Raw genomic sequence first — 15,162 nt, 5'->3', positions numbered from 1 at the left:
TACTGTGGATGTGCCTGGAGTGTAACGGTACTAGTGATGGTGTGCACGGGCTGTAACAGTACTAGTGTGGGTATGCCTGGGCTGTAACGGTGCTAGTGTGGGTGTGCACGGGCTGTAACAATGCTAGTGTGGGTGTGCCTGGGCTGTAATGGTGCTAGTGTGTGTGTGCACGGGCTGTAACAATGCTAGTGTGGGTGTACACGGGCTGTAACAGTGCTAGTGTGGGTGTGTCTGGGCTGTAACAGTGCTAGTGTGGGCGTGCAGGGGCTGTAACGCTGCTAGTCTGAGTGTTCTTGCGCTGAAACAGTGCTAGTGTGGGTGTGCACGGGCTGTAACGCTGCTAGTGTGGGTGTGCACGAGCTGTAACGCTGCTAGTGTGGGTGTGCCTGGGCTGTAACAGTGCGAATGTGGGTGTGCCTGGGCAGTAACGGTACTAGTGTGGGTGTGCCTGGGTTTTAACGGTACTAGTGTGTGTGCCTGGGCAGTAACGGTACTAGTGTGGGTGTGCCTGGGTTTTAACGGTACTAGTGTGGGTGTGCACGGGCTGTAATGGTACTAGTGTGTGTGTCTGAGCTGTAACGGTGCTTGTGCGGGTGTGCCTGGGCTGTAACAGTGCTAGTGTGTGTGTGCCTGGGCTGTAACAGTGCTAGTGTGTGTGTGCATGGGCTGTAACAGTGCCAGTGTGGGTGTGCATGGGCTGTAACAGTGCCAGTGTGGGTGTGCCTGGGCTGTAACAGTGCCAGTGTGGGTGTGCCTGGGCTGTAACGGTGCTAGTGTGGGTGTGCTGGAGCTGCGACAGTGCTCGTGTGGGTGTGCACGGTCTGTAATGGTACTAGTGTGCATGTGCCTCGGCTGTAACAGTGCTAGTGTGGGTGTGCCTGGGCTGTAACAGTGCTAGTGTGGGTGTGCCTGGGCTGTAACAGTGCTAGTGTGGGTGTGCCTGGGCTGTAACGGTGCTAGTATGGGTGTGCACGGGCTGTAACAATGCTAGTGTGGGTGTGCCTGGGCTGTAACGGTGTTAGAGTGGGTGTGCCTGGGCTGTAACGGTGCTCGTGTGGGTGTGCACGGACTGTAACAGTGCCAGTGTGGGTGTGCCTAGACTGTAACGCTGCTAGTGTGGGTGTGACGGTCTGTAACAGTGCTAGTGTGAGTGTACCTGGTTTGTAACGTTGCTAGTGTGGGTTTGCCGGAGCTGTAACAGTGCAAGTGTGGTTGTGCCTGGGCTGTAACAGTGCTGGTATGGGTATGCCTGGGCTGTCATGGTGCTACTTTTGATCTGCCTGGACTGTAACAGTACTAGAGTGGGTGTGCTTGGGCTGTAAAGGTGCTAGAGTGGGTGTGCCCGGGCTGTAATGGTTCTAGTGTGGGTGTGCACGAGCTGTAACAGTGCTAGTGTGGGTGTGCATGGGCTGTAACGCTGCTACTGTGGGTGTGCCGGGGCTGTAAAAGTGCTGGTGTGGGTGTGCATTCATCAACCTTCCTGGTCACTTCATCAAAGATTTCTAAAACATTTGAGGCCATCTTAATGGGTATGGAACTTTGCTACCAGTTTCTGCTCGGCCACTCTGTATTGTGTCTCTCGAAGGCTGCCTTGGAGGATGCTTACCTGAAGATCGGAGGCTGAATGTCCTTGACCGCCTAACTGGTTCCTGACCCGGAGGAAACATTCCTGTCTGATGATTGTTGTGCTTTATCCATTCATCTGTTGCCGTAGCATCTGCATGGTCTTGCCAATATACCATGCCTTGGGACATCCTTGCCTGCCGCGTATGAGGTAGACAACATTGGCCAAGTCACATCAGTATCTGCCATGTACGTGGTCAGTGGTGTTCACGTGTGATGGTAGTATCCATGTCAATGATCTGACATGTGTTGCAGAGGTTCCCATGCCAGGGTTGTGTGGTGTTATGGTTGATGTTCTGAAGACTGGTTAGTTTACTGTGAATTATGGTCTGTTTAAGATTTGGCAGTTGTTTGAAGATGAAAAGTGGAGGCGTAGGGATAACCTAGATGAGATGTTCGTCATCATTGAGCAGTTTCTGTGCTCTGGGAAAGTGCTGGATGATGAAGAGTACTCAATCAGTCATGTCCTGCATCTGAGTTCTGAGAATATTGTTGCGGTTTTTCACTGTTGCTCGTCAGAATTAGCGACTGATGAATTGAGCATCGTATCCCGTTATTTCAGCATCTTTGGGTGTCCATTGCATTCCTTCTCATCTGAGCAGATCATCTGTATACACAAGGCTTGTCCATAGGGGATGGCTTCTTTAATATGTTTAGGGTGGAAGCTAGCAAAGTGCAGCATTGTGAGGTGATCTGGGGGCTTGTGGTAGAGTGAGATACTGAAGTGTTCATCCTTGATAGACATGTGTGTGTCTAAGAATGAAACTGATTCTGAAAATAGTCCTTGCTAAGTCTGATGGTGGGATGAAACTTGTTGATATTATTTATTATTTGTTCCAGTAATTCCTTGCCATGAGTCAAAAGGAAATAAATGTCAGCAGTGTGTCTGGTGTATGTTGTTGGTTGCAAGTCCTGTGCAGTAAATAAGTTTTGCTCAAACATGTGCATGAAAATGTTGGCATATTAAGGTGCACATTTTATTCCCATGACTGTTGCGTGTGTCTGGATGAAAAGTTAGTTGTCGAAAGTGAAGACGTTGTGGTCTAGAATGAAGTGGACGAGAATGAAGTGGATGAGTTGTACGATGGTGCGTGGAGATTGGCAGATGTTGGTATTGAGTGCTGAGGCTGTTGCTGTGATGCCATCATTATGGGGAATGCTGGTGTAGTGTGCTGAAACATCCACTGTGACAAGGACTGTTCCTTGTTTGACTGGTCCGTGGATGTTGAGTTTCTGTAAAAGGTCTGCAGTGTCACGACAGAAGCTGAGGGTTTCAAGATGCCCTCCACAAAGCCAGAGAATTTCTCACAAAGGATCCCATTGTCTGATACGATGCGATGCCCAGGTGTGTTGGCTTTGTGTATCTTTGGAAGGCAATAGAAGTCAGCTTTGCGAGAAGTACGTGGGATGGGAGTGCATAGGATACTCTGAAGATCTGGATCAAAGATCTTGATTAGCATTTCGAGTTGACAGAAGCGTTCTTTGGTTGGATTGGCAGTTGTCTGTAATGTTCCTGGTTGTTCAGTTGTCAATATGCTTCTGTGTGACAATGGCTCACCCTTTGTTTGCTGGTTTGATGACGATGTTGCACTTGCTCCTGAGAGCATGAATGGCATTACATTGTGTTTGGGTGATGTTTTGTGATATCTCGTGAGCTCAGCTGATGAATCTTGCATAATGCATCTCCTCATGGCGTCAGCGTACATGTCAAACCAAGGGCAACAGCCTTCCGGAGGAGTTCAATTCAACTCTCCCTTCTTTGGTCGCTGCACTGAGGATCTCTCTGTTGACTGTTCTGGTTCATTGGTTGTCTCGCTGCTGATATCTTGGGGTCTGTGAAAGAACTCCTGGAGTCTCATTCACCTGATGAATTTCATGGCCAATAACTTCAACTTCATGTGGTTGAAGGGTGTGGTCAGACAAGTTGATGATTGATTTCCCTGTGGTAGTACCAGTTTCAGCCATGATGGTGGTGGTGATGCCAAATTTCTCCAGTTTCCTGTTCTTGGTCTGTTTGTAGGTGGCCTGGTTCTGTTGCCTTCTTTGCTTGGCAATGTCTCCAAGCTGGTCCACTGTATCCTGAGTGCAAGCTGAGAATATGGATGATGCAAAAACTATGACAATGGATGAATGGACAGGGCATAACAATCGCCAGACAGGAATGTTCCTCCCAGTTAGGGAACATTTCAGTGGTCAAGGGTATTCATCCTCCAAGGCAGCCTTCAAGATACACAACAACACAGAATGGCCGAGCAGAAACTGAGAGTCAAGTTCCGTACCCCTGAATGTGGCCTTACTCGTGATCTTGGCTTCATGTCATGTACATGTGACCCCCCCCGTACTGTACTGTATCTCTAACATCTTCCTCACTCTCCTGTTTTAACACCATCACCTTGATAAATTGTTATGTTCTCTCTACCTTAGCGAGTTTGTACACTTTGGATTACTTGTTACTTTGGTTAGACTCTCGGCATGTGACCTTTATACTTAGCATGTTATTCCAGCCCTTTGGTTTATTTCCAGCACCACTTTATTTTTAATTTTTTGTAATTATCTCTCGGCCACAATCGGATTATAGATCATCCCTTCACTTGTTATTCAGCTGTTGACACTTTACTCACACCATCTGGCACTTTTGATCACCTGCAGAGACTTATTATTCGGCCTGTTGACACCTCACTCACACCATTTGTACTATCTTTCGATCTCTCTGCCTATACATTCTGTGTCTGTGTGCTTCCCTTCACTTCTCCTGACAAAGGGGCAGCGCTCCGAAAGCTTGTGATTCCAAATAAACCTGGTGGACTATAACCTGGTGTTGTCTGACTTCTGACCTACTCTAAATGAACTGAAGTAGTTCAAGAATGCAGCTCAACAATGCCTTCTCAAGGGGCAACTAGGGATGGGCAGTAATTACTGGCCAAACCAGTTATGCCCACATCCCATGAATGAATAAAAAAGGACTTGCATCCATTCAAAACTCAGCTGCTTATGCCCAGTTCCTTCCAAAGAATCATTTACCTATCACCCTTGTATTTGATTGCCAACACTGCCTCCTGGTCAAATATTGATTATTAGGTTCTAAAATCCTTCGTAGTGCTTCCTTCTCTCAGTTCGCCCCATAATCCTCTCCCAGATCTGCACTTACCTAATTTTAGCCACTTGGACAAGCTCAATTTTAACTGTTCCACCATTAAGCTTCTACATCTTCATCTGCCTCAGTTTGAAAACTCCCTCAAAGTCCCTTTGGATGCTTTAAAGGTGAAAGTCATGATATAATTGCTGTACATGCTGTGCTAATTGTGTAAAATGTAATTTTCTTTATGTTAGGGAAAATCTGTCGGTACAAGGTAGCACTTGGTGGATTCGCTGCACACTCCTCAATATCTTTCTTTTCCTGCTCCTCTTCTTCCTCACAACTCCTGCCATCATCGTCAACACCATGGACAAGTTCAATGTTACCAACCCTGTTGAGAGCCTCAAGGTAGGTGAAGATTGTTGCTGCTGATTAGTTATTGCTTCCTGCCGAGCACCAGGCTGCCTACCTGACCACTGGCTCCCAGTTAACCCTATCCTCCCTCATAGCACAATAATGAAAAGTCATTAAGTGATATAGCATGTAGTCAGGGTGGAGGACTTCAGTGCCCAGCTGAACATTGGCTAAGTAGGCCCTCTCCTAACTAGGCTGGTTGAGTTTACCAAACTGGACCTGTGACAGGTGGTTGTAAAAACATCAAGATGGGGAGAATCTACTTGACTTCATTTTCAACCATATACTTGTTGTAGTTGGATCTATTTGCGATAATTCTGGTAGGATTAGACATTGCACCTTCCTTGTGGCAATTAAGATTCATTTTTATAGGGAAGATACATTCCTTTGTTTTATGTGGCACAGCCACCTGTGCTGAATGAGATAGATTTATTATGTTCTAAAGTTTATATTTAGAAAAAATCTAGGAACTAACAACTGGACATCTACTGTAAGCTATCAGCAGCAGCAGAATTGTATTTAACCGCAAACTGTAGTCTCATAGTGTGGCACAACCCAAATCTGCCATTATCACCAAACCAGGGGATTAGCCCTAGTTTGATGAGGAGAATAGAAGAGCAGGACAGAAGCAGCACCTAACATCCCTGAACATGAGTTACCGCCCTGTGAAAGTACACCACTTACTTTCTAACAGCAGAAGCAGCACTGCCATAGACAGAGCTAAGATATACCAATAAATCAAATCGAAGCTCTGTAATCCTACCACATGCAGTCATAAATGTTGGTGGACAGTTACAAACTAAACCAAGGATAAGACTGCAAACGCATCCTGGAAATAGATAGGAAAATCTGACCTTCAGAACCAGTTGCATCTCTTGCCAAGCTAAAAAGGACCTCAGGGGCAACATTTTCACATAAAAGGGTGGTGTGTGTATGGAATGAGCTGTCAGAGGAAGTGGTGGAGGCTGGTACAATTACAACATTGAAAAAGCATCTGGATGGATACATGAATGTGAAGGGGTTAGAGGGTATATGGGCCAAGTGCTGGCAAATGGGACTAGATTAACTTAGGATATCTGGTCAGCATTTACCGAAGGGTCTGTTTCTGTGCTGTACATCTCTATGACTCTAAGACTAGCATCTAATCAATGAGTTGAGGGTTCATAACAGGAACAGGCCCTTCAGCCCTCTTGGTTTTAAAGTGGAACAACCGCATATAATGTGGTGTTTGATTTGTAACTTAATTGACAAGGAGGGACAGCACAGTGCTGGAGTAATTTTGGGGAATGAAGGTGCTTGAGGTGGCAATGGGGGAGTATTTTTGTGATAGTGACCATGACAGCATATGCTTTAAGTTCCTCATGAAAAAGGAAAAAGATCATCAAGAAAAATGAGTTTAGGATTGGGGGGAAGGCTGCTTTTATTAAAATAAGGCAAGATCTGGCCAAAGTAGCCTAGGAACAGTTACTTCTGTGTAAATCCATAGCAGAGCAAAGCAGTGGGAACAGTTTAAAAGGGGACAGAACAGACCCAACCTGTTCACTTTAGGGTGAACTGTAGGAGCAACAAGCCCAGATGGCCAGGAATATTCAGGACTGGATAAAAAGGAAAAAAGAGATGTATAACAGGTACAAAGGGAGCAGAATAATAGAGGCCCTCGAGGAGTATAGGAAATGCAGTGATGTTCTTAAGAAAACAGTTAGGACATCAAAGAGGGGGCATGAAAAAGCTTTGGCAAGCAAGATCAGGGAGAATCTCAAGATATCCTGCAAGTATATCAGTGGGAGGGGCAAGAGAATAATCAGGGAAAGGTTAGAGACCAAGTGGGAAGTCTGTGCATGGAGTCAGGGCATGTTGATAGTGTTAACCATGGAATTTATACTTTGCTATGAAGCACACTTTTTAAATTATATGGAGACCCATAAGCAGACTGAATATTGTAATGTACACAAGAAATTTTACCGCATACGATAAAACCATGTATGGTACAGAATAATAGTATAATAGGGGAATAAACAGAGGGAAAATGGTGGGCTGGGGGAAAGGTAGGTGGGATGTTTATGGGTGATCCAGTTGGGGGGGTGATTTTGATCGGTCAGTGGGAAGGGTAGAATGGATAGGTGAGAAGGAAGATGGACAGGTTAGATCCGGTCAAGGAGGCGAGGAGAAAAAAGAAGGCTGGACGTGGGATGAGGTTGGGGGTGGGGAGATTTTGAAACTGGTGAACTCTATGTTAAGGCCATTGGGCTGTAAACTCCCAAGGTGGAATATGAGGTATTGTTTCTCCAGTTTGTGTGTGGCCTTATTTTGGCAGTGGAGGAGGCCCAGGATGGACATGTCACCAGTGGAGTGGGAGGAGGAGTTGAAATGGCTGGCAGTCGGAAGGTGGTGTTGATTGGAGCATACGGAGCCCAGATGCTCCGTGAACTGGTCCCTGAGTCTACACTTGGTCTCTCCGATATTGAGGAGACCACATCAGGAACAATGGATGCAGTTGACCAGGTTGGAACACATGCAGGTGAATCTCTGCTGGATTTGGAATGATTGTTTGGGGCCTTGGACAGAGGTGAGAGGGAAGGTATAGGGGCAGGTGTTGCACTTCCTGTGGTTGCAGTGAAAGGTGCCAGGTATGGTGGAGGGGTTGGAGGGAATGTGGACATGATGAGGGAGTCACAGAGTCAACAGTCCCTATGGAAAGCAGATAGGGGTTGTGAAGGAGATATCTGTTTGGTAGTGGGGTCTGACTGTAGGTGGCGAAAATGGCAGAGAATAATGCATTGGATTTGAAGGGTGATGGGGAGGTATGTGAAGGCCAGGGGACTCTGTCCTTATTTGGTTAGGGTGAAGGGGTTTGAGGGCAAAGGTGCAGGAAATGGAGGAGATGCAGTTGAGGCACTATTAATCATGGGAGAGGGTAAATTGCTGTCTTTGAAGTAGAAGGACATCTGGGATGGCCTGGAGTGGAATCCTTCATCCTGGAAGCACATGCAGTGGAGTCGAAGGGGTTGGGAGTGTGGGATCACATTTTTGCAGAAGGGTGGGTGACAAGAAGTATAGTCGAGGTAGCTGTGGGAGTCGGTGAGTTTGAAATGGATGTCAGTGCTAAGTCAGTTACCGGAGATGGAGATAGAGAGCTCCAGGAAGGGAAGGGAAGTGTCAGAGATGGTCCAGGTGAATATGAGGTTGGGCTGGAAGGTGTTGGAATAGTAGATGAACTGTTTGAGTTCCTTGTGGGAGCATGAGGCAGTGCTGCTACAGTCAGCAATATAGCAGAGGAAGAGGTGAGGAGTGGTGCTGGTGGAGCTGCAGAAGAGGGACCATTCCATGTATCCTACGAAAATGCAGGTGCCCTTTAGTCTGTAGGAAGTGGGAGAAGTCAAAGGGGATATTGTTGACAGTGGTGACAAGTTCCTTTTTTTAGTTCATTTGTGGGACTTGGGTGTCACTGCCTGGCCAGCACTAATAGCCCATCCCTATTTGCCTTTGAGAAGGTGGTGGTGAGCTGAGAGTTTTGGTAAGGGAAATTTTTTTGGGCCTGTGGGAGAGGAAGAAATGGAGGGCTTTTAGGCCATCATGGGGGAATACAGGTGTAGGGGGACTGAATGCCCATTGTGAAGATGAGGTGTTGGGGCCCAAGAAATTGAAAGGCTTGGAGAAGGTGGAGGTCATGGTAGTGTCACAAATGTAGGTAGGGAATTCCTGGACCAAAGGGGAGAGGATGGAGTTGAGATAAGAGGAGATGAGATCTGTTAGTTGTAGGCTCGCTGAGCTCTGCCTATCACTTGCTGCTTATGCTGATTGGCAAGTAGCCCTATTTGGTGGCTTCACCAGGTTGACACCTCATCATCAGGTATGCTTGGTGCTGCTCCTGGCATGCCCTCCTGCACTTTCCATTGAACCAAGGTTGATCCCCTGGCTTGAATGGGCGCTATGCCAGGCCATGAGGTTATAGATTGTGTCGGAGTACAGTTCTGCTGTTGATTCGGACCCGAACAGGACAAACAGTACAGACTACAGATTCAAAAACACCAGCAACAGTTCTCCTTCAAGATCCTCCGTTCCACGCTTGCAGCAATGCACCGGAACCTAACCTCTCTGCAGTCAGCCCTACCTCAGCTGAGGGCCACACTCTCTCAGAATTGCAAAGGACCCACTCTGTACTACATCCTCAGGAGAATTCATAGTCTCAACAAACAGTATTTCAATTCCATCTCAAACATCAAAAACTGTAAGTACAACAAACTTTTATCCACCCACCTCCATAACCAGCGCTCCTCAAACATTCCAGAAGATTCCCCTGGCCTGGGAACCTATTCCGCCATGAGTCATGCGGCAGATGCAGCTGCCACCCCCACGCTGATTGATGATGTCACTTCCGCCCCCATCATGGCCACTCCCACAACCACTTCCACCCCTCACAATTCCTCATGCACCACACGTGACATCACTTCCGCCCCTCACATCATCGCTGATGCCACATGCTCAGTGACTTCCGCCACCCCTACTGCTGTTGTCACCACCACTTCTGCCCCCACCAGCGCCACTCACCTGCATTCTGCTGACATGCCCCTCACAGACCCCACTGTCACTATCCCCACCCCCAGAACCCCGAGGGGAACACTACCCCTGCTCATGACTCCACCCCCATTCCCCCCACCATCACACCCACTCCAGTTACAGGTTCCGCCCCCACTCCCAGCTCTACACTCAGACCAGATCCCAGCTCCCAGCCCTGCCGAGTTTTCACCATCCCTCCAGACCTCCCCCTCACTGAGGACGAACGATCAGTCCTCAGCAAAGGACTCACCTTCGTCCCCTCCGTCCACGCATCAATGAATTTAATACACGCCGTGACATCGAACAATTCTTCAGTCGCCTCCGCCTCCGAGCTTACTTTCACAATCAGGACTCCCGCCCACCTTCCGAGGACCCCTTCGCCTACCTCCAACACACTGCATCCACCTGGACATCCCGTGCTGGCCTATTACCTGCCCTCGTCCTCTTCATTTCCAACTGCTGCCGGGACATTAACCGCCTCAACCTGTCTACCTCCCTCCCCCACTCCAACCTCTCACCCTCACAACGCGCAGCCCTCCAATCTCTCTGCTCTAATCCCAACCTCAACATCAAGCCAACGGATAAAGGGGGCGCAGTGGTAGTTTGGCGCACTGACCTCTACACCGCTGAAGCCAAACGTCAACTCGATGAGACCTCTTCCTACTGCCCCCTTGACCATGACCCCACCCCCCATCACCAAACCATCATCTCCCAGACCATACAGAACCTCATCACCTCAGGAGATCTCCCACCCACAGCTTCCAACCTCATAGTCCGGGAACCCCGCACTGCCCGGTTCTACCTCCTTCCCAAGATCCACAAGCCTGACCACCCTGGCCGACCCATTGTCTCAGCATGCTCCTGCCCCACTGAACTCATCTCTACCTTCCTCGACACTATCCTATCCCCCCTAGTCCATGAACTCCCCACATAGGTTCGAGACACCACCCATGCCCTCCACCACCTCCAAGACTTCCGTTTCCCTGGACCCCAACGCCTCATCTTCACCATGGATATCCAATCACTCTACACCTCCATCCGCCATGACCAGGGCCTCCTAGCCCTCCGTTTTTTCCTCTCCAGACGTCCCCAACAGTACCCTTCCACCGACACTCTCATTCGTTTGGCCGAACTGGTCCTCACCCTTAACAATTTCCCTTTTGAATCCTCCCACTTCCTCCAGACCAAAGGGGTAGCCATGGGCACACGTATGGGCCCCAGCTATGCCTGTCTCTTTGTTGGCTAGGTAGAGCAGTTGATCTTCCGTAATTACACCGGCACCACTCCCCACCTCTTCCTCCGCTACATTGATGACTGCATTGGCGCCACCTCGTGCTCCCGCGAGGAGGTTGAGCAATTCATCAACTTCACCAACACATTCCACCCTGACCTTAAATTTACCTGGACCATGTCTGACATCTCCCTCCCCTTCCTGGACCTCTCCATCTCCATTAATGACGACCGACTTGACACTGACATTTTTTACAAACCCACCGACTCCCACAGCTACCTGGATTACACCTCTTCCCACCCTACCTCTTGCAAAAATGCCATCCCGTATTCCCAATTCCTCCGCCTCAGCCGGATCTGCTCCCAGGAGGACCAGTTCCACCACAGAACACACCAGATGGCCTCCTTCTTTAGAGACCGCAATTTCCCTTCCCACGTGGTTAAAGATGCCCTCCAATGCATCTCGTCTACATCCCGCACCTCCGCCCTCAGACCCCACCCCTCCAACTGTAACAAGGACAGTACGCCCCTGGTGCTCACCTTCCACCCTACCAACCTTCGCATAAACCAAATCATCCGCTGACATTTCCGCCACCTCCAAAAAGACCGCACCACCAGGGATATATTTCCCTCCCCACCCCTTTCCGCCTTCTGCAAAGACCATTCCCTCCGTGACTACCTGGTCAGGTCCACGCCCCCCCTACAACCCACCCTCCCATCCTGGCACTTTCCCCTGCCACCGCAGGAACTGTAAAACCTGCGCCCACACCTCCTCCCTCACTTCTATCCAAGGCCCTAAAGGAGCCTTCCACATCTATCAAAGTTTTACTTGCACATCCACTAATATCATTTATTGTATCCGTTGCTCCCGATGCGGTCTCCTCTACGTTGGGGAGACTGGGCGCCTCCTAGCAGAGCGCTTTAGGGAACATCTCTGGGACACCCGCACCAATCAACCACACCGCCCCGTGGCCCAACATTTCAACTCCCCCTCCCACTCTGCCGAGGACATGCAGGTCCTGGGCCTCCTTCACCACTGCTCCCTCACCACCAGACGCCTGGAGGAAGAACGCCTCATCTTCCGCCTCGGAACACTTCAACCCCAGGGTATCAATGTGGACCTCAACAGTTTCCTCATTTCCCCTTCCCCCACCTCACCATAGTTCTAAATTTCCAGCTCAGCACTGTCCCCATGACTTGTCCGGACTTGTCCTACCTGCCTATCTCCTTTTCCACCTATCCACTCCACCCTCTCCTCCCTGACCTATCACCTTCATCCCCTCCCCCACTCACCCATTGTACTCTATGCTACTTTCTTCCCACCCCCACCCTCCTCTAGCTTATCTCTCCACGCTCCAGGCTCACTGCCTTTATTCCTGATGAAGGGCTTTTGCCCGAAACGTCGATTTCGAAGCTCCTTGGATGCTGCCTGAACTGCTGTGCTCTTCCAGCACCACTAATCCAGAATGCTGTTGATGGCCCACAGACCCTCATGGATGTCCAGTCTTGAAATGCCAGATCTATTCGAAGTCTGTCCCATTTAGCACAGTGATAGTGCCACACAACACGATGGAGGGGATTAGATTAGATTATTTTTAGATTAGATTATTTATGGTGTGGAAACAGGCCCTTCGGCCCAACACCGACCCACAACCCACCATCAATGAGAAGGTGGGACTTCGTCTCCAAAAGAGTGAAGGTTGTCACTCTTACCGATACTGTCATGGACAGATGCGTTTGCAGCCAGCAGATTGGTAAGGGTGAGGTGAGGCAATGGCCTAGTGGTATTATCGCTTGACCAGAAATCCAGGTAATGTTCCTGGGACCTGGGTTTGAATCCCACCATGGCAGATGTTGAAATTTAAATTCAATAAATATCTGGAATTAACAAGTCTAATGATGACTGTCAAAAACCCATCTTGTTCACTAATGTCCTTTAGGGAATAAAATGGCCTTCATGAGACTCTAGACCTACAGCAATGTAGTTAACTCTTAACCGCCCTCTAGGTACTTACGCATGGGCAATGAATGCAGGCCAGCGATGCCTTCATCCCATGAATGAATTAAAACACATAAGTTTTTTCTAATGTGTTGTGGTAGAGACACTGTATTCCATTCCCTGACCCAGTAGCACTGACTGAGGCAGGGACACTGTATTTAATTCACAAACTCAGTAAGCAGAGATATTCTTGGAGGGCCAAAGGGCCTGTTCCTGGGCTGTAAAGTTTCCTTCTTTTTGGGTTCTCTCATCACCTGCTGCAGATCTAATTTAGCAGCCAAGTCTTTTAAGACATGAACAGCTCAATCAGTAATGTTGCTGCCGAACCACTCTTAGTGGTGGACATTGAAATCCCCCCCACCCAGAGTACATTTTGCACTCTTATCACCCTCACTGCTTCCTCCAAATGTTGTTTAGCATGGAGGTATACTGATTCATCAGCGGAGGGATGTGGTAACCAGCAGGAGGTTTCCTCACTTGAAGCCACGAAACTTCATGGGGTCCGGGGTCAATATTGAGGTCTTGCAGGGTAACTCCCTCGTGACTGTATGCCACTGTGCCACCACATCTATTGCGTCTGTCCTGCTGTTGGAACAGGATGTACCTAAGGATGGTGGCGTCTGGTAAGAATCCATGAGGTATGACAATGTCAGGCTATTGGACGGGTGAGGATGCAGATGCTGGAGAATGTGATGCAGGAAAAACACAGCAGGTCAGGCAGCATCCAAGGAGCAGGAGAATCGACGTTTTGGGCAAACGCCCTTCATCAGGAATGAGGAATGTCAGGCTATTGTTTGACTAGTGTGTGACACACTCTCCCAGTTTAGGCAGTAACCCCTAGATGTTAGTAAGGAGGACTTTGCAGTGTTGACAGGGTTGTTTTAGGCGTTGTCTAGGTTAATGCCAGGTAGTCTGTCTGGTTTCGTTTCTTGAAGACTTTGGAGGGATTGAGACAACTGTGTGGCTGGCTAGGCCATTTCGAAGGGCAATTGAGAGTCAACCAAATGGCTGTGGGTCTGGAGTCACGTGTAGGCCAAACCAGGTGAGGATGGCAGTTTTTCTTGCCAGAAAGACATTAGTGAGCCAGATGGATATTTCTGACAATTGACAATGATTTCAAGTTCTTAATCCCAGATTTAAAAAAAAATTGTTTTCAAGTTTCACCACCTGCAGTAGCTGGCTTCCCATTCGGGTCCTCAGAACATAGCTGAGTTTCTGGATTAAAATTTTGGTGATAATACCACTAGGCCATTGCCTTCTCTGGTGATTCCAGTTTTGCCAGAGCTCCTTAATGCCATGCTCAGTCAAATATGGCTTTGATGTCAAGGGCTGTCACTCTCCCCTCCCCTCTGGAATTCAGCTCTTTTGTCCATGTTTGACCCAAGGCTGTAATGAGGTCAAGAGTTGAGTGGCCCTGGTGGAACCCAAACTGGGGGTCACTGAGCAGGTTATTGCTGAGCAGATGCTGCTTGTAAGCACTGTTGATGACAACTTCCATTATTTTGGATGATACTAAGCTGGGTGGCAGGGTGAAATGTGAGGAGGATGTTAGGAGATTACAGGGTGACCTGGACAGGTTAGGTGAGTGGTCAGATGCATGGCAGATGCAGTTTAATGTGGATAAATGTATGGTTATCCACTTTGGTGGCAAGAACAGGAAGGCAGATTACTACCTAAATGGAATCAATTTAGGTAAAGGGGCAGTACAGGGAGATCTGGGTGTTCTTGTACACCAGTCAATGAAGGTAAGCATGCAGGTACAGCAGGTAGTGAAGAAGGCTAATAGCATGCTGGCCTTCATAACAAGAGGGATTGAGTATCGAAGCAAAGAGGTTCTTATGCAGCTGTACAGGGCCCTGGTGAGACCACACTTGGAGTATTGTGTGCAGTTCTGGTCTCCAAATTTGAGGAAAGACATTCTGGCTATTGAGGGAGTGCAGCAGAGGTTCACGAGGTCAATTCCTGGAATGGCAGGATTACCTTACACTGAAAGACCGAAGCGACTGGGCTTGTATACCCTTGAGTTTAGAAGACTGAGAGGGGATCTGATTGAGATGTATAAGATTATGAAAGGATTGGACACTCTGGAGGCAGGAAACATGTTTCCGCTGATGGGTGAGTGCCGAACCAGAGGACACAGCTTAAAAATACGGGGAAGACCATTTAGGACAGAGATGAGGAGAAACTTCTGCACCCAGAGAGTGGTGGCTGCATGGAATGCTCTGCCCCAGAGGGCAGTGGAGGCCCAGTCTCTGGATTCATT

The 15,162-nt window shown here is 48.5% G+C and overlaps 1 protein-coding gene across 6 annotated transcripts in view; it reads left to right on the top strand.

The window, feature by feature from the left end:
* The window catches only part of tmem63c (transmembrane protein 63C), a 310,233-nt gene that overhangs the window by 181,042 nt on the left and 114,029 nt on the right, over positions 1–15,162 (top strand). For all 6 annotated transcript variants that reach the window (XR_015757812.1, XM_043701473.2, XM_087989521.1 and 3 more), the window contains one exon: positions 4,954–5,107. Coding sequence is in view for 5 of the 6 variants with exons in the window: in XM_043701473.2 (XP_043557408.1) it covers positions 4,954–5,107 (154 nt within the window). In the remaining variant the exon portion in view is untranslated. The remainder of the gene's footprint in view (positions 1–4,953; positions 5,108–15,162) is intronic.

This window comes from Chiloscyllium plagiosum, unplaced genomic scaffold, assembly GCF_037043375.1.
Source record: "Chiloscyllium plagiosum isolate Xiang-an unplaced genomic scaffold, Cpla_swu_hap1 HiC_scaffold_8, whole genome shotgun sequence".
NCBI classification, from domain to species: domain Eukaryota; kingdom Metazoa; phylum Chordata; class Chondrichthyes; order Orectolobiformes; family Hemiscylliidae; genus Chiloscyllium; species Chiloscyllium plagiosum.
This window is presented reverse-complemented; position numbering and strand designations above follow the sequence as displayed.